Source organism: Coturnix japonica, chromosome 4 (assembly GCF_054131305.1).
Source record: "Coturnix japonica strain WE chromosome 4, WE-NBRP24, whole genome shotgun sequence".
Lineage (NCBI taxonomy): Eukaryota > Metazoa > Chordata > Aves > Galliformes > Phasianidae > Coturnix > Coturnix japonica.
The window spans coordinates 68,143,627-68,162,381 of NC_140666.1; the positions used below are offsets into that span (position 1 = coordinate 68,143,627).

General features: G+C 40.8%; 1 protein-coding gene across 7 annotated transcripts; it reads right to left on the reverse strand.

Moving 5' to 3' along the window:
- Positions 1 to 2,674: 2,674 nt before the first annotated feature.
- Positions 2,675 to 18,695, reverse strand: SPATA18 (spermatogenesis associated 18). Of its 7 annotated transcripts, none has more exons than XM_015862309.3 (12): positions 18,361 to 18,619; positions 17,782 to 17,887; positions 17,556 to 17,671; positions 16,627 to 16,745; positions 11,596 to 11,730; positions 10,903 to 11,140; positions 9,803 to 9,961; positions 9,119 to 9,294; positions 7,114 to 7,237; positions 6,646 to 6,711; positions 6,399 to 6,448; positions 2,675 to 5,918 (listed from the first exon to the last, which is right to left on the reverse strand). In XM_015862309.3, exons 1-12 carry the CDS (start codon positions 18,445 to 18,447, stop codon positions 5,906 to 5,908), a joined length of 1,389 nt encoding a protein of 462 aa, XP_015717795.1. In that variant the 5' UTR covers positions 18,448 to 18,619; the 3' UTR covers positions 2,675 to 5,905. The 7 variants fall into 7 exon arrangements, with proteins under 7 accessions (XP_015717795.1, XP_085401565.1, XP_085401567.1 ...); XM_085545439.1 differs by lacking the exon at positions 18,361 to 18,619 and adding an exon at positions 18,199 to 18,264; XM_015862311.3 differs by having other exon boundaries at positions 5,793 to 5,918; positions 6,403 to 6,448.
- Between the last annotated feature and the right edge of the window lie 60 nt (positions 18,696 to 18,755).

Below are 18,755 nucleotides of genomic sequence, written 5' to 3' on the forward strand. Positions count from 1 at the left end.
CATAAAATGTCTGCTGTTCATTTAAATTAGCTTCAGAAACTCAACCCTGAAAGCTGCCAGTGTTTATATATTTGATTATGGGTGTTTTTTCTTGGGGGTAGAGGAGGCTGGGAGAAGAGTTATTCGGGTAACAAGCCTCATTAGGGTGGCATAGGCCCAGCTCCTCACTCTGCATGCGGAACAAGGCATGTAGGTCTGGCTCCTCACTCCTGCCCATGAAGCGAGGAACACATGAAATGATGGTTGCATTTGGCTGAGCACACATGCTAATTGGAGGAAGCGGTTCACAGGCACCAAGAATTATCTGCAGCTTATCTAATGCTGGCATGTTATTAATTGCTCCCAAAGACTGAGGCTTTTTAGGATTCATTTTAATTAGAAGGAACAGTTGCCAAAAGCGATTTCTCTCAGGCAACTTCCATCATTTGTCAAAGTCTTCATTTATCTCATATTATTACAAGTCCAGGTTGAAAATATAATCCTAAGAAGAGCTCATATATTCAGATGCAAACGAGTTCAGCGCACAATACATACTTCTCATGTGGAATTTCTAGCATTTCATTCTGCTACTTCTAACAGACCTTCTCCTCACTGAGAAGTACCCTGTATTTCAACATGCTTGTAGGGACACAAACACCACTGCCGTGTTATACGTGCAGTGGGTGTCCCAAGTTCTGATTCTCTACACTAACTGTACCAACCATATGGAAGGTATTTAGAGACAGAAAATCAAGAGCCCATAAAAGTGTATTGATGGATTGACATTCTAGGAGAGAAATGAATCATCAGTTTGAAACAACCGAAGATAATAAAGCCTCATAATTGATCACACGTACTGAGACACTAATGTGTGCTGGGAAAGATTAATATCATCCTTCAGAAACAAGATCCTTTGTGGCATTTCCTGTGGAGATGCAACAATAGTACAGTGTAAATGATAAACATCATGATCCAAAGCTCTTGTTAGGCCTTGTGCACCATCCCTAGTCAGCTGCACTCAAGAGAGATGGGTTGAAAGAGAAATATGGACAGGGGCTGCCAAACAGGGTAATCAAGGGAGCAAAGAGCCTCTTTCTTCAGGGGAGATGAAAAGATTCAGTTTTTTAAGCTCAGAAAAACAAAAACTGAGAGGTGAGCTTGGTCTCCAGGAACACATCTGTAGGGTAAATACCAAAGGCGGGAACAAGGACTTCTGTACATAAAGAGCAATGCTGGCAGAAGAACAAAGAGATACAGCCTGGAAGTGAGCAAATTTAGGCTGGGAATCAGAAGAAAACTTCCAAGCTGCAGAGAAGTGCAATTCTGGAACAACACTGCAGTGAGATAGGGCATGGCACAAAGCAAACTTGGTTTTTAAACAGCAGCTAATCAGTTGGAGAACACGGTCATCCAAAGCAGTTACTGTGGCAGTCAGGCACCACACTGATGGCTCAGGAGGTACAGCTGACCCTGATTAGAAAATCAACAGGAGGGACAGCTGTAAGGCAGGGAGCGTGCTGCTGATTTAAAGACTTCAAAACTCATTAGATAAACACCTCTTTCCATCCTAGGGAAAATCAGAAATCTTGCCAGACAGCCATCACTGCTCAACAGTCTGTCAAAACATCACAGTTTGGACACTGGGCATTATTCTTGGAATAGCTAAGAAACAGAGATAATGGACAAACATTAGGAGCAGTTCAAACACAATTTCAATGTGATTTTCAGTTGGGGAGGAAGGCATACTAAGCACAGATTACTTGAAAAGAGCAGTTTGAATATTCTCAGATAAACACCATTTCCTTTGGAGAGCCCATTATACTCTTTTTAAAGCGACCCAGGATTGTATAAGCCATAGCAACTTCTTTGAATAACCGATTGGCAGTGATGTTCATCAGCCGTGTATCAGGATTTTCCCATTCTTACCCGGCAGCAACCTGCATCAGATCACTCAGCAAGCTGACTCTCTGCTTCACATCTGTTGAGAACTGCTCCGAGCTGCAATACTCGCACACGTACCTAGAAACCCTTTGAGCAGCCCGTTCTTCCATGTGGTCGGGATGTGCTGCGCCGGTGCATGAGGCAATAGTGCCATCTCGTGGGAAGTGCTCCGCTCCATCAGCTCCTCAGCTGGGAGCCCGTCTGCAGGCTCCAAGACTCTCCAATAAATCTATATACAGAGATTTTAACTTCTGTTCAGGTTGGCCCCTTGGGGTTAGCACATAAACTTTCACCTAACGTGCCTTCTGCCACATTCTGAGTGCTGTGATAAGGTTCCCTATGGTTTTTACTCTGCTCTGTGCAGTTTTCTTGCACTGTTGCACACATACTGTAAGTGAAACACACACAGTCTAACTGAAAGCTCCTATGGATGGATGACCAGTCACCACTCTGGGTAAATTATTCCAGCCTGGTTGAATCGATACCAAGAATCATAGAATCATAGAATTACCCAGGTTGGAAAAGACCTTGAAGATCATCAAGTCCAACCGCAGCCTAACCAGTACCCTAACTCTAAAAACCCTACACTAAATCATATCCCTGCCAGAACACACACTTATACTGAACAGATATCAACATGACATCCAGCATCAGACACATATTTGCAGCAACAGCAATTGAGATCTTATTTTAAACTATATTCAGAGCTGGTCAGGTGGTGTTTGTATAAAAATAAAAAATAAATTAAAATAAAGACATTTTAGGCTGATATTTTATTAGTTCTCCACCAAATTAAACCTAATTAACAACACAGTTTTGAGCTACCGGCTTAAAACATGCTGTTTATTCAGAATCACTGAAGTTGAGATGTTACTTTGATGGTAGTTAGTCATCCTTGAAATTTAAGTCTGGGTGAGAAAAACGTATGGTACTATCTGGTCTTAATCAAATCAAAATGGTGACATTTAAAGTTCCAAACACATTTCATTGCTTTAATGGCTGACAAACTTCAGAAAGTACTTCATTTAAAACACGAGCTTTTTAGGTCAAGCAATACACCATACACAGATTAGAAACGAAAATATGCGTTGTATAAAAGACTGTTCCAACTCTATCTACACCTGATTATAGTTAGGTAGATTCCTGCTCAAACTATAGTTACCTGTATATATATATATGTGTGTGTGTGTGTGTATGTGTGTGTATAGTTATCTATTTCCAACCTTTCAACCATAAAGCCAGCTTTTTTAGTATAATGGATTATCATGCTGCATGAGAGAAAGAAATAGGGTATAGGCCTAAAACTTAAACCATTCAGTCTGGCACACACTATTAGAGCTGCAAGCCATAACAAACCAATTTCCAATGCTTTAATATAATGCTAGACTACTTAATGCCGCAGTAAGGAAATCATTGTGTAGTTAATCCTAATCAAAAGTGACTGATAAAGGTTACATAAAGATGAAGGATGGTATTTTCAATGGCACTGTTACAGGATTATGATATTTTCTCATACACACATGCAGTATAAAAATGAAGCCTAAAGGCACAAGACCTGGAAGACAGGCATACATTTTCCTGGGAGCACCTGGATAATTTGTATTCACATTTACATTCTTGAGGCTGTAGAGTTTGTTTCCTTTAACCATACTGTAATATAAGCCTTAATAACTTTTTCAATCAGTCACCTATTAAAATCCATTCTTATATTATATTATTGTTCCTACTTCACACTATTTACAAGTGTGGAATTGCCCAGGCTTGCAAATGAGAGAAAGGGAAAAAAAAGAATCTTATGATTTTAAAAGTTCTTATTCAATTACCAAGTAATCAACTTGATATTGAGAATCCATTCTTTCACAGGGTCTCGCAAACTATGACAGCAATCCTTTTTTACGTGCTCTTTCACATTTGATGGTTAATTCCACATAAGTTTTATTGTTATGCATTCTCTGCACTGTTGTTATATGTACAAAAAGAAGCATAAGAGCTATTAATGTCTAACCTGACACCAAAAAATCCTCTGTCTGGCCTATGGATGTAATTGTCTATAAATAAGCTATGCAGGCAATGAGTACTGCATATACCTATAAAGAGACAACTGGCTACTGAGTGCAATTAAGTCCTAGAGCTACTTTTACATTAACAACTCATCAGCTGCTATTTTCACTAGTTTTCTTTTTTGAGACTACTAGCTCATCCAGTACACGTGGAACAAGATGAGATGGTCCACCAAGCAGCGTCTATCTCTATTTTACAGCCTTTTTCAGGTCTTTGGGGATACTAGTAACTACTGCAATCATAGGTGAGTGCAAGTCTGGAACTACGCTGCCTCTCATGCTTGTCAGGAAGAAACATGCTCTCAATGTTGTCTTAATTCTCACAATTGGAAGGGAAACTTACTTCAACTGAAAATAACACAGGCTGAAGACAAAAAACACACTTTCTAATTCAAAAACAAACCAAAAAGTGTGCAATTATTTAGCTATTGCTAATAAAAAGTTCTGAGAAATTCTTCATTTTGTTGCTCAAAATCATACTTGGGATGCCTAATGATCCTGCTGCCACACAATCTGCAGGTGCTCTTTTTTTCCACAGCTGTGGAAAATCAAGCAATATGTAGGCTTACCTCAAGCCCAGATGAACGGCTCTCAGTAGGCTCTGAGGACACATACCACTTTATATTTTCTCTTGATCCTAGATAAAGTACAACATATATATGCAGGCACCTTTCTCTTGTGTCTTCTTCATTCATCCGAGGAAACTCTGTGAATGGTATTTTATGTATGAGATTTCATTCTGCTCTCATTGGTTCCTAACAGGCTTGATTCCAATGAAAATATATTTGTAGAACAAGAGTACAGCTGATCTATGATTCATGGGGACCAATGCTAAAGTCTGCCTGAAGTCTGTGCCAAAGAGTTTCGTGCCAAGGTCTTAAACCACACAAGAAGTAGGGAGAAGGAGCATGAATATATAAACCTGTACAAGATCTCTGGAAAGGAATCACAGAATTTGTTCATGTAACATAATCTTAAGAACAAAATGATTTCAGAATCATTAAAAATATTTTGTTCATGCTATTACAGGAACACTAATGAACTGTCACGTTCCAGTGCACAGGCTATTGCAACAGCAGGCAGAAAGGGTTTTGGTTTGGTTTGGTTTTTCGCTTCTAATTGTTTATATACTCAAAACTGCAGAGATAAATGCTCCTTTGAAAAATCCAATATTGACTGGGATGAGACAGTGAACCTGATGAATTATATATCACAGAATCACAGAATGACACGGATTGGAAGGGACCTCAAGGATCATGAAGTTCCAACCCCCCTGCCTGGCAGAACCACCAAACTTCCACATTTACTAGATCAGGTTGCCCAGGGCCCCATCCAACCTGGCCTTGAACACCTCCGTATATCAAAATCACTATGACAAATCTTATGTTTCCATATAAAAAACTCAGGACCCTGGGCAGTCACTCATTTGACAAAGGAGATATTTAAAAGGATGTGTGTGAAAATCTCACATCTCATTCCCTAAAACTGTAAATAAGCACCAGCTAATCAAATTGTTTTCAAGTAACAACTAACATCAACATTCACCATTTAAGTTATGCTAAAGATCCTATCAAGATAAATGGAAGCGTTTGGTATCTAGGGAAACCATTCTAGAATTATTGCATATCCTTCCATAAGATTAGAGCAAGAGTTCCCCAGTGCTCTGTAACCTTTGCCAAATTAATATGATCACATATGGCATACACTTCTTTTTTCTTAAATTGGAAAGACTGAATTAGTGTCTACAGTCATAAATAAGACTACTAAAGTTATAAAAACACACTGAAAAGAAAAACAACATAACACAGTCCATTTAGAGTTCACGGCCATTCACATTATTGCGACACTTGAGGTATTCCTTGAAGAGGAAAAGGCACAAGCAATGTTGATGGATCCAGATGTACAGATCACAGGAACTTATCCAGTTATCTTAATGCCCTGTTGTAGAAGAACACACATTTCAGAACAATAATTTTTCCTATATCTCTAAATTGTCTAGACTTCAAGGTGAGTGCAAATTCATATTGCTTGGAATAACCCTAACACTCCACACCACCCTCCCCACCTAGCTACCTCTGTAAAGGCATGGAACCAGTCAGCATGAAGATTGATAACTGTCTCTCTTGTGGGAAGGGGAACAAGTTTTACTTACTATAAGTAAAGACCAGGCCAAAGCAAAGGCAACCAGCAAAAAGAAAGCATGTGACAGTAGTCTGAGCAGAGTGAAAAGTAAGCCATCTTCAAATGCAGAAATTTCAGCCCCTTTACATACACAGAAAAAGGGCTACTCATTTTAAGAACAAGACTTGGACAAGTATTTAAGAGTCAAAGACATTCAGCATACTATTTCATCTCTTTGCTCAGTCATTCAAGGGCTTAATGTGAAAGTCATGAATCAGTAAGAACTAATATTCCCACCTACTTGGACTTCCACATCTCTGTGGTGAAGGACTACGGCTTCGAGGTAACTGCAAGACAAACAGAATGGAGGATTCAGGAGTACCCAAGAAAGGCATGTGGGGGCCCATCAACATTCATAAAATGTGCATACTTTACTCTTCAGAGCAACTCCAGTGGTACAACATGAAATTCAGCAAGTCCCTAGTCTTTGTGAATTCAAAATATATGATGCTTTATAGACTACCAGCATTCAGCAGAGGCTTACATGAGACAGAAGAGGACTCACGCTACGGCTGCTATTCCGACTTCTACTTCTGCTCCTGTGAGACCACTACAAGAGAAGAGATTAGCAAACCTCGTTTAAGAGAGAGTATTTACAAAAAGCAGACTCTGCAAGCAGACTTGTCATGCTGGAACAAGGTGTGAGGACACAGAACAAGCACTAAATACAGTGTATTTTCTTCATAAAAAAAGGCTCTGTCAACAGCAGCGCAACTTCTATTCCATGACAAATATATTAAAGTGAACCATTCATCTTAAATACCAGATGAGAATTTAAATCAGACATTTGACATACAGCACTGCAACCATATAGGGAACAATCAAGAATTCATCTTTTTAAATTTTGGGGAAAAAAAAGCTCACATCCAATTGCTTCCCTTAACACGTTGATTTAAAATCGAGTTTTTATCTAATGACTTCTCCTAATACATTCCTCAAGGAAAGTACGTACCAGAGCTCCTCTTTTTGTGACTGCTTCTCCCTTCACAATCACAACATCATTTTCCATTAGAGCAGGCCATACATGATAGGCCACCAAGGCAGCTGTGTAATCTGAGTCAACACTGCGATGATACCTGTAGTAACACAGCATACGAGAAATATCAGTGTGTAAGTGTAATGTGATGCTTCTAGTTACCAACGCTGACAAGAAGCAGAATATTAGTATAGCTCGTAAGCATCTATCTTGATGTGATTTGCACACCACAAAAATAAGTTTTCTTTAAGTGAACGTATATAAGAAATCCATTCACAAGCCAGACTTGGTAGAACAGTCCAGATGGCTGGTAGGCTATGTACCTGTATATACCCCACACTAGTCAAGGCCTGTGGGTCCATTAACAGATTAAATCTCCTGAGTATTTTTTTGACAGTCACGGTCATCACATCCTGAAATACCTTGTCAAAACGAGACCTTCATAAAGGATATTACAGAAAAAGAATATTAGGATATAAATTTATGGTCAAGATTATGAGACACGAGAGGCAATTTTACAAGTAGGATCCTCAGATGCTGATAATGAAACGCTGACTTTCCAAATTACTTGGAAGGGCTGCATTAATGCAACAGATACATATTACCTCCCAAACTCTGCAAAACTGGCTGAGTAATAAATGCCCAGTTTTGCATATTCAAACTCAAAACAAATACAAAAAAACTGGAACAGAAAACAGCAATGCATTTATACATTTCTAAAGTACATACAATAGCAACTCATATAGAATAATGCAATAAATAAGCAAGAAATTCCGCCGGAGGAAGACATAAGGTAAAATGTGGTTTGTTCAGCACTTTTGTAGAATGCTACCACACCTTACACCTATTTCAATTCCCACAAATTTTGCTCTGTAGCAATGTAGCATACATCTATGCTATACATATAAATGTATCTATGCCACATACATACCTATACAGGTAGATAGGTAGACGTAGGCATATGCACACACACACCTCTTACAGCAGCACATATAAACACACACATGTTTTTTGAAGACCATACACATGAAGGAGGTGGAGAAAGTATCTAAAGTCTATTCTCTAGCACTGCTGCCTTCTTAGATCAGCCAGTTGCTCTGGATATAAAATACTTTACTGACCAGTATGTGGACAGTTCTAGTCATAAATGACTTTGTTCTCGAAGGGTCACTTTCATTTTTATTTTTTCCCTTGGCTTCTCAAGCTCCTCTCACTTGGGCTCCATTCTACTTAATTTCATTATTAGAATCCTCCCTATTTCTGCACCATTTCTTGCTTTCAAGAGCAGCTTTGAACTATCAATCCCATTAACTTTCTTGAATGCCTGCTAATACCCTGTCAGCCAACACAGCCATCAGCCCTAACCCCATGGAAAAAAGAAAAACTATGTTATGGTGTGTATTTTCTTTAAACAAAAATCCCATCTCTAAAAGGCATTTTTCTTTTTTCTCAGCTCCAAACTAGAAGAGACAGGAGCATATTATAATCCATATGTCATATATCAGCCACAGTCTGAAAATCACAGCACAGATGTTGATAGATCTTGGTATCAGCCACCAACAGCCAGATGTCAGCAAAAATGACTTACCAAATGGACTAGAGAAACAGAGCAAAGATGCAGGCATTTTATAAACAGTGGACACAGACAGAGACTAAGCAGGGAAAGGAAGAGCAATAATTTTCCTCTGAAAAGATAAATTTTATAAACTCAAGAGACTGAAGTTCATCTAGAAAATTGCTACGCTGCTCATTAAAAAAATAAGCTCTAAAAGCTGGCCTATATCCCAGCATTTCTATACCATTATAAACTTTAAAAACATAGTGAATTCATCACAGACCAGGAATATCTGTGCCAAATTAGCGTTCATCAATCTTGAACCTTCATATTAGTTTGGAAAGAAATAGACTATGCATCTGATGGCTTTTTTTTCCACCTTTGATTTTTATAACAAGAGTCTCAATGAAAATAGGGCGTTCTTACTTGGTCTCACTGAAGAACTCACCATCCATACCAAAAGCAACGTCAAGAGGAGGAATGAGTGTCTGCATTGAAAAAGCCACACGGCACAGATCTCGAATAAAACTGCTGATGACAGCAAAATCAAGTTCTGGTGGGGATGAAATCTTTGGGCTGATGTTCATGGAGCGAATTACTTCCTGAAAATAAACACAACTGAGTTATTAGAGCTCACTACTACTTTTATTCATGGGAAAGGAAATCTATCTGAAATATGACTCTCAGCTTGCTACATGTAAAAATCGGTATAAAAGGCTCTCAGAATTGTTATCTTAGGTTATTCCAGAAAATATTAGGTTCAGAAAGCTAGAAAAACAGAAATAGAGTTACATCATTGACATTGGTCTTAGGAGAGAGAGACAGTTTTTCAGTACAGAGCTTAAGAAAAATAATAAAATTCACCTTACATTTGTGATTAATACAGTAGCACCATATCTTACCAATGCTGTTATTCTGACAAAGATGTTATAGTCATGGGAAAATAAAACAAGTGACAACCAGGCCGTAACAATATTATTCTGGAAAATAGACTGCTACAAGACATAAAATCCATGCAATAAACTTCTCTTACTGCTCCAGGGTATACTGTATTTCTGGTTTACACTGTGAATTTACTAGCTACTGAAATAGCTACTGCCCTTGACTTACATTGACGCTGGCTTGAACATCATACAGATCCTCATGGCGAACTATATAATCCATAACAGTGTCTTCAAGTGACTCGGGCCCAGTGTGCCCTATCGATAATGTCTTTCTTACACGTATTTTGAACTGCCTGTAGGCCATCTTTGCTGCTTGGAATGACTCCTGGAAATATATAGAATGTCCAGTTAAATTCAGGAGTTTGCAAGTTCAGATTTTTGTCAGTCTGAAAGGACGATTTTAACCTAGTGTTACAAGGATGAAGATAAAACACTGCTGTAGAAGTGATGGCTGAAAATATCCCTATTCTGGGGAGACTTCTCTGATGAAATCAAGTTGTGATTAATTTTTCAAAGGTGGGATGGAAAAGCTTTCCAGGTAACACTCTGCTTGCATATAGGATACACAGACACACATATACACACAATAAAAGTACATTCCAAGACATCAGGAGCAGAATTTAATAATTGCATTAGGTGCTACAGCCTAACACGTCAGACAGCAGCACTTCTTGTCTGTTGGGAAGAATGTTGGGGTAAAGACCATTGTGGAAAAAGAAACTGCAGTAAGTTAGATGTGCTTGGGATCACACACATTAAAAGATGCACTACCTCTCTGACATGGGTATGCAGTTATTTACTACGTGAATTTTATTAGACGAGAAAATTAAACAGAAAAAATGAAAACAAATTTCTCCAGGCTGAGCTCGCAGTAAACGTGAGCTATGTAGGTAATTTCAAGGGATCCAATAAAACTAGAAAAACATAGAGCTACAGGCAAGAGGGAATCGTGACATGAAACGTTTTCAGCTCCATATAATCTAATATTCCCAAAAGTACTCATTTAAACAAGACAGCGATGCTTAGTGCAGGAGTCATCTACCTTTCAAGCCATTCTGAATTACCTTATGAGCACATGTATTGCAGATCACTGACCCAGTAATAATGCAGGGGCAGGAGAGACATAAAAGGACATTAAACTAGGTTTAATGTAAAAGGGGGAAGGAAGGAAAACAAGAAACGTTTTCTTTTTTGTACCTCACAAACACAATGTAATCCAATCCAGTCATAGTATTTTATGAAAAGAGACGTATTTTCTTTTCTTACCACTACTGCAGTGTATATTATCCTCTGTACCATCTCCATATCATCGATGTACGCCCTCAAAATCCTCTCTGCATCAAAGCGATCTTTAGAATAAATGTCCCCAAAGCGAGCAACCAGGAAGGTGTGACGTGAAGCATTTGTTCTCCTGGCTCGGCCAGGTGAGAAGCTCCTCAGGGGAAGAGGACTAGGTGACCTGCTCCTCACACGCCTTGGGGAAGGAGAGCGGCTCCGTGCAATCCTAGGAGAGACATGCAACAAAACATGCAGTCACTTCAGCATCTGCAGATGCCTTGGCCTAGTGGCAGCTTTTCATCAATTTAATTATCATCAGGATCACTGAGATTTGAAGCCAAAATAATCAAAGAAGTAAAGCTGCAGGTGATTTAGCAAGAAGGCATTTGTGTCAGTGTATGTCATGGGCTATACCCTAACTGATTAAATAAAACAACTTCCAAAACTGTATAAATCTATTCACTTCGTTCTGGGTAAACACACTTTAGCTCATCATAACTGTACAGAATTAAAAGTTCATACACTAGGAGAAACCACTTTGAAGTGTTTATGTTCCTTTGCAACCAAAGTGCAAAAGTTTCAACTTTTGTTCATGCTTCACATTAATGTGAGGAGCCACCTCATGCCATGTATCCTCTACAATTTCATCAGTCCAGTGACTTCTTTAAAAAATGGCCCTACCTGCTCTGCAAAATAGACTTTTGGGCCTCCAGGATAGTAAGCTCATCCCACAACCTTTCAATCTGCTGCTCACAGTCACTCAGATGCTCTAACCTCCTCAGTGAGTCCTCCTCCTGGGCACGAAAAGCCTTCAGACTTAACCACATGGAATAAAGTCAGTCAGGAGATGCCCTTCTACCAACAATGCAAACCATCTATCAATTAACCCTTATCAAACAAAAAGAGGAGACTGCTTGTGCTGAAATACAATGAGATTAAAAGATAAAAAAAAAAACAATACTCTCAGGTACACTTTAAAGTATAAGGATGCCATGTGGCAGGAGGCTGGACACACTGCACTGTGCTACAGGAGAGATGACTGGCTAACTTCTGGTGTCCTTGAGCTATCTTAGATCATGAGGTCAAAGAAAAACATTGGTTTCTTCCTCATATTCTAACTTGTGTAGAGTAGGAAATTGTAGGAAAGAAAATGGATCTGAGAGTTATTTCCTCATATCAGGTCTTCAGGTAATTCTCTTTGATTATTTTGCTCAGAGGACATCATTGATGCTATTACTTGAATAATATTGGAAGCAAATAATTCCTCTTCTGCTCTTCCTCCCAAAAAAAGTATTTCCCAGACATCCACAAGTTTACCACCTACTGTTTACTCTTACATAATGTAAGGAAGCACCTCAACACCTCCACTTCCCCTCCTAGCACAAACATTACTGTTACTTTCCTCTTTCTGAAAAATAAAGCCAATGTTTTCTATTCATTTCAGTTTGTCCTTCCTTCTCTTTACTAAAGAGCACTGGTGAGATTTTCCACAATCCAAACCAATGGAAGTGATTACACCTATCAGTTGGCAAACTTCCTGCTCAGGAGAAGCTGCCAGAAAGCTTTAAGGAGCAGGACTGAGAAGACCACAGGTGATAAGGCCAGCAAATCTGTCACAAATGTCCTCCCAACCCAGTTAGGAAAAGCTGCAGATACAGAACAGTGTTTTATATCCTCTTTTATTTCCAGTTAAGGCTAGAATCCATTCCTTAGTGTTTGAAATTCCACCATTCCAACTATTATAACATGGTTACCTTCAACCGCTTTCCTAGGAGAAAATACAACAGCCTCAAGAACTGTCAAATATTTGCCTAATGCTCTTTGGATAACAGCATCTCACTGCTAGCCTCCAGTTTAGAACAATTCAGTAGTAACAAGGACCTTCCCCATTCCACCACTCCTGGTGACTATTGATTACTATTTTAAAATAGAAGCTCTTTTTGTTCATAATTCTGCAGTATAAGCTAAATCCTGTTATAATGCATACCCCAATATAACAAAGGCTTACACTGACTCTACAAGTTAATTATATTGAGCCTAGAGCACATTCGCTCTAACAGCCCAAGAGAAAGAGATGTCTGGCAAAAAAATGATTTCAGTATACAAGACAGACAGGCTACAGACAAGACAAATGAGATCAACAGCCATTCCAAAAAGTAAAAAAAGAGTCAAAAGCAAAGGATAATCCTGGCAAACTGCTATTTCAGTAAAACAGATGAACAGATAGAGACAGATAAATAGATAAAAAGATAGACAGACAGATGAGCCTGCCACTAGGTGTCACAGGCAGGTGAAGATGAGGCAAATCTGATTTTACTCACAGAATCACAGAATTGTAGGGGTTGGAAAGGACCTCCAGATATCATTGAGTCCAACCCCCCTGCCAAAGCAGGTTTCCCTACACCAGGTCGCACAGGTAGGTGTCCAAGCAGGACTTGAATATCTCCAGAGAAGGAGACTCCAGCTAAAAGGGTTACAGAGATCAGGTTTCATCTAAGAATTAAAATATTAATATGAGCTACTTTTCAGCAAAATAATAATAATAATAATAATAATAATAATAATAATAATAATAATAATAATAATAATAATAATAATAATAAACTAAAAGTATTTTATGGGAATATGCATCTATCTTCCACGTATCCCTTCAAAAAGGGAAAGTCTGAAGTGATGGACACCTAGCAGGGAAAGTCCACAGATGAAATCCATTAATTAATATTATTCCAGAAGCAATGATAGGCATTTCGAATCTCAATGACTCTTTCACATTCTTTTCTGATAATATAGCCATAAAAAGGGGCTATATTTCATAACAGTGAAGAATTATAACTGCTTCTAGAACCGTAAAACCAGCCACAAATGAAAATTAGTTTAAGAGGCCACTGCACTGAGGCAGAATGGGAAGTCCCCCCAGCTGCTCTATTACTGACCCAGATTAACTCCCCAGACGTTGATGCAGAGATGGCAGCACTACAAATACCCACATCCATTTCCGTGCAGAGAGGCAAAAGGATTTGGAAAACAGTCTGAAAGGAAAAGCCTTATAAATAACTTTACCTTAAGACAGAGAGACCAAAATGTTTTCTGTCTAAGATGTATGTTTGCTTTCAAGAGCACCATAGCAAGAAATCTTGTTTGCAGCTTGCTACGTTCCAAATATGGTTAACTCCTATTGATTTTATCTACAAGACTGAATGCTATCAAGGTGATCATTTCAAAGTAACTCTTCCTCTAACCTAAAGAGAAAAGGATGTAAGTTCAGAGAGAATAACTTCTCACTTGGATTGACTTGTGCTAATTGTTCCTAGAAAGCAGAGGAAAAAACTCCAAGATGCCAAGGACCTAGAAATATTTTCTCTATAGCATAGGACAGTGTAGTAGAATAATCAGCAGCCACTCAGGTAGAAGACAGTCTTTGCACGCTGACCTTCTGCCACAAATGTTGCAAGATTAGATTTTTCTTACACTGTTCTTAGCTGAGTAATTTCATCTGCTGCTATCAAAAGAGTAGCAACTGATTTGATCTTTGTGTCTACAAGAGCCAACTGGGTTTGTGCCAGACTGCAAGAAAAAGTAATAACCTTCATAGCAAAGGCAGAGATTCCACCAGAGGATTTAATATGACTGTTTCAGCAGACCAAATCTGTACCAATTTGACATATGGAAAACCATCACAGTGGGCTTTGTGCAGGCTATCAGCACACCAAATAGTTGATAAAAGTCATACCTGACTAAGCAATAACAGAATTATTTTGCTACAAGTTGTATTTTTTTCATTAAGGCTTAACTATTTTCTTCATCTATTCCAGCAATTTATAGTGCTCAGAACAACTTCACTGTCTGTAAATGGGGTATCGTGGGACATGAATTCTCCTCCTATCTGTCCCCTGCTATCAATAATTACACAGTAATAACTACACAAAAAACCACAGCCAGCCCCTCTCTAACCTGACTGGACAAAGAAATGCAGCCCACAAAGCTGTGAAGAATCTTTGCTGCTGACTTGCCTCTTCTTATGGAACAAGCCTAAACCTGCCTTGTTTTGTACTGCAAACCACCACACGCTCAATCTCTTGTAGTGATTAAAGTTTCCTTGTATTTCTCAACTTGGCCATCCAACACTTCTCCCCAGCTCAGCAAATAAAGTCTGTCCACACACACGTAGAATGAAGTGCTTCACACTTAAATCAAGCCTTATACATACAGAACTTCATACGTACATAGAACCACAGAACAGCTGAAGTTGGCAGGGTATGCTAAGTAGGTACGCACAGAGCACGCTGCCCTTTTGAAGGTCTCCAAGGAGAACACAACAGTGCTCAACTGCCTGCACAGTGAAGACGTGCTTCCTGATGTTCATAGGAAATCTCTTCTGTTTCAGTTTGTGCCCACTGCCTCTTGTCTCCTCTTCTAGCACACAGCACCACTGAGAAGAGAGGGGATGAAGTTCAACAGGACCAAATACTTGGTCACAACAACCCCATGCAAAGCTACAGACTTGGGAGAAAGCGACCAAGAAACTGAACAGAGGAAAAGGATCTGTGTGTGTTGACTACAGCCAGCTAAACATGAGCAGCGTGTCCAGGTGCCCAAGGAGGCCAATGGCATCCTGGCTTGTATCAAAAATAGCAGAGTCAGCAGGAGCAGGGAGGTGATCGTCTCTCTGTGTTCAGCACTAGAGGGGCTGCACCTCAAGAACTATGTTCAGTTTTGGGCCCCTCGCTACAAGAAAGGGTTTGGAGCACAAGGTTTACAGGGAGCAGCTGAGGGAACTGGGATTGTTTAGTGTGGAGGAGGCTCAGGGCAGATCCAAGCTCTTTACAATAACCTGAAAGGAGGTTTCAGCAAGGTGGGGGTTGGCCTCTTCTCCCAGGTAACAGTCACAGGGTGAGATAACTGTAATAATGGCCTTAAGTTTTGCCAGGGGAGGTTCAGGTTGGATAGTAACAAAAAATTCTTCTCTGAAAGAGCAGTAAAGCACTGGAACAGGCTGCTGACGGAGGTGGTAGAGTTACCATCCCTTGAGGTTTTCAAGAAAGGCATAGATGCAGCACTGAGGAACATGTTTCAGTCAGCATACAGTGATGGGTGGACATTTGGACTAGATGATCTCAGAGGCCTTTTCCATCCTTAATGATTCTAAGGAATGCAAGAACAAAATAACCTTCTCTTTTTCCAGATGTTGTGGAGTCCTTCTCTGTTTCACCCTTTCAGTTCTGATAGTTAATATATACTGACCATAAGATTTTTTTGTTGCCTTCCCTTTTCAAGCAGATGCACCTTTAACTCGAGGTGACCAAGAGACTTCTCTGATAGTTAAAAATCAAAATGCCTGCATTTATCCAAGATCCAGATGATAACATGAAAATAGGAGGTATCTGCCAGCTTAAGATACATGATGAAATATTAAATATTGTTCAGTCCCAGTTGCTTATGTAAAAATCTGCCTTTCTTCCTTCATCTTACCATAATGGCCTTTGATCTTAGAAATCCACTTACCAATTACATACTAATTATCGTATAATCACTTCTACCCCACTTTGAACACAAATGGACTGTATTCTGTAACACTGACTTTAAGCCAGAAATGAATAAATTTACAAATCTTCCAGTAATTAAGTGTCAATTGAAGTATTGTAGGGAAAAAATAGGGGGCGGGGGTGTGGAAGGAATTCTTATGGGGATTTAATTCCCAGTTAATTCCCCTACTCTTGTTGCACATGGTCAAGCTCCAGACGAGTTGAAGTCAGTTCTTCCTGCAGCTCCTGTAGATGAAAAGTCTGACTGGTGGCCAGCTGCCTCAGTTGTCTCTCTTTCTCAATTGAATCCTACAGTGAAACAAAATAACAGTTTCAACTTCTACTTTACAGAATCCTTCGATAACATAGCAATCTTAGCACACGTGTTTCTAAACAGTGAAGATCATAGAATCATAGAATTGCTCAGGTTGGAAACGACCTCAAAGATCATCAAGTCCAACAATGACCTAACCATCCTAGCCTAACTAACAACCCTCTGCTAAATTATGGCCCTGAGCACCATATCCAAACGATTTTTAAACACATCCAGGGATGGCGATTCAACCACCTCCCTGGGGAGCCTATTCCAGTACCTAACTACCCTTTCTGTAAAGAAGTGTTTCCTGATATCCAGCCTAAACTTACCCTGGAGCAACTTGAGGCCATTTCCCCTCATCCTGTCACCTGCCACCAGTGAGAAGAGACCAGACCCACGCTGCCTGTAATCACCTTCACATATTGGAAGAGAGCAACAAGGTCTCCTGTCAGCCTTCTCTTCCCCTGACTAAACAGCCCCAGGATCCTACTCCTGCAACACACCAGAGTCTGAGGGATGTTCAGTGAAAAGGAAAGCTGCACAAAACCACAGCTTCTACTAGAAAGCAAACTCCCCCATATTGTCACTCATTAACAAAACAGCAAGCGCCTTAGAGGGCCAGAAGTAGCTGTAATGAGCTCTTTGATTTACCTTTCAAAAGAAATGAAAGATGAGACAGAGATAATACAGTTGTCACCATGAGCAGCCAATGACATATTTCCTTCCCCATAAGCAAAATGAGGGAGGGAGGCCATTATTAATAGAAAGTTATCAAATTTACACCATGCAATTCCAGTACCTACCTGAGTCAAGGAAAGGCTGGTTTCAAAGAGCCTTCCTGAAGTAGCATAGGAAAACGAAGTCCCTAACCACGGCAGGAGACGAGTTTTTATTGTGTCTACACCTGCATAATGCCCACCTAGGAAAATACAAGCATTAGGAAACCATGAGACACTTACACAGAGAGAAGGAGCTTAAAAAGATGGCAGATGTGAAACATGCCAGTAATAAGGCCAGGCACCGATTTACCTTCTTGAGATGTCTCATTGAGGATTGCGAAGAGCTGCCTTTGAATCACAGATGTCATTTCTAATAGTTCACAACACTGGTTCAGATTTTGATCGCAGGAATTGATCTGTAAATTAACCGGTATTAATAGATCCGGGATAGGACGATTCCTGTTGTGATCCTGCCATTAAAAGGTCGGCTCTCTAGTGCTGCAGCCCACTGTTCTGTGTCCTCAAGGAGCACAGCCTCACCCTGCTAACATTCACCACAACACCACCGCAAACTGCGTTTTTCCAGCTCGTTACACTGACACGACACCCACAGCGCTCCCATCTGCCAGCAGAGCCGCTTAGCTCCATCTCTGGGACCCGCAGACTACCCTCACCCTCCTCCCGTGCTGCTGAGCAGCCCCAAGGCCTGCTGCCAGCACCCACATACAGGGGATACAGCCAGGGGACAGCAGTGTTCCTGCTCTCAGGAGGAACACAGCGCTCAGAGGGAACCACAACACGGCGGGTACCGGGCAACCGCCGCCTCCTGCCGCCCCTGCGGCCCCACAGCCAGCCGGACCCGGGGGGAGGCAGCCGATGCTGCGCGCACCTCATAGTCCTTAGCCCAGCTCTCTAGTTTCTCTTGCATTAGCTGGCAGCTCTCGGCTTTGACAAGCTTCCTCAAGCTGCCAGCCATGCTCGCGGGCAGCTCTCACGGGTGGACCCGCTGTCGGGACGGGTCGCTGTGATCTCGTAGTCCCGTCCCGTCCAGCCGGGAGCCCTCGGATGGCAGCGCGGGAGGAGCCGCTGGCTCCCGCCGGGGCTCACAGCTGTGGGCGGCGCCGCGGCCCCGCCGCCTTTAGAGCCGCGATTGTAACGTAGGCAGATCGCGGCGGGTGCCAGGACGACGCGAGCTGTTAGCAACGGGGCGGGCGCTCCGCGGCCACATCGCCCGGCCCAGCACGGTGGGGAGCCCCGCCGCCTGTGTCCGTTAGGGGGAGCGCC

What these genes read in the sequence shown, in the direction of transcription:
- SPATA18 (XM_015862309.3), bottom strand. Translation starts at nt 18,447, where the DNA reads ATGGCTGGCAGCTTGAGGAAGCTTGTCAAAGCCGAGAGCTGCCAGCTA. An exon ending in TAATATACACTGCAGTAGTG is followed by an intron (nt 9,962 to 10,902) that starts GTAAGAAAAGAA and finishes ATATATTTCCAG; the next exon opens with GAGTCATTCCAAGCAGCAAA. An exon ending in TCACAAAAAGAGGAGCTCTG is followed by an intron (nt 6,712 to 7,113) that starts GTACGTACTTTC and finishes CTTCTCTTGTAG; the next exon opens with TGGTCTCACAGGAGCAGAAG.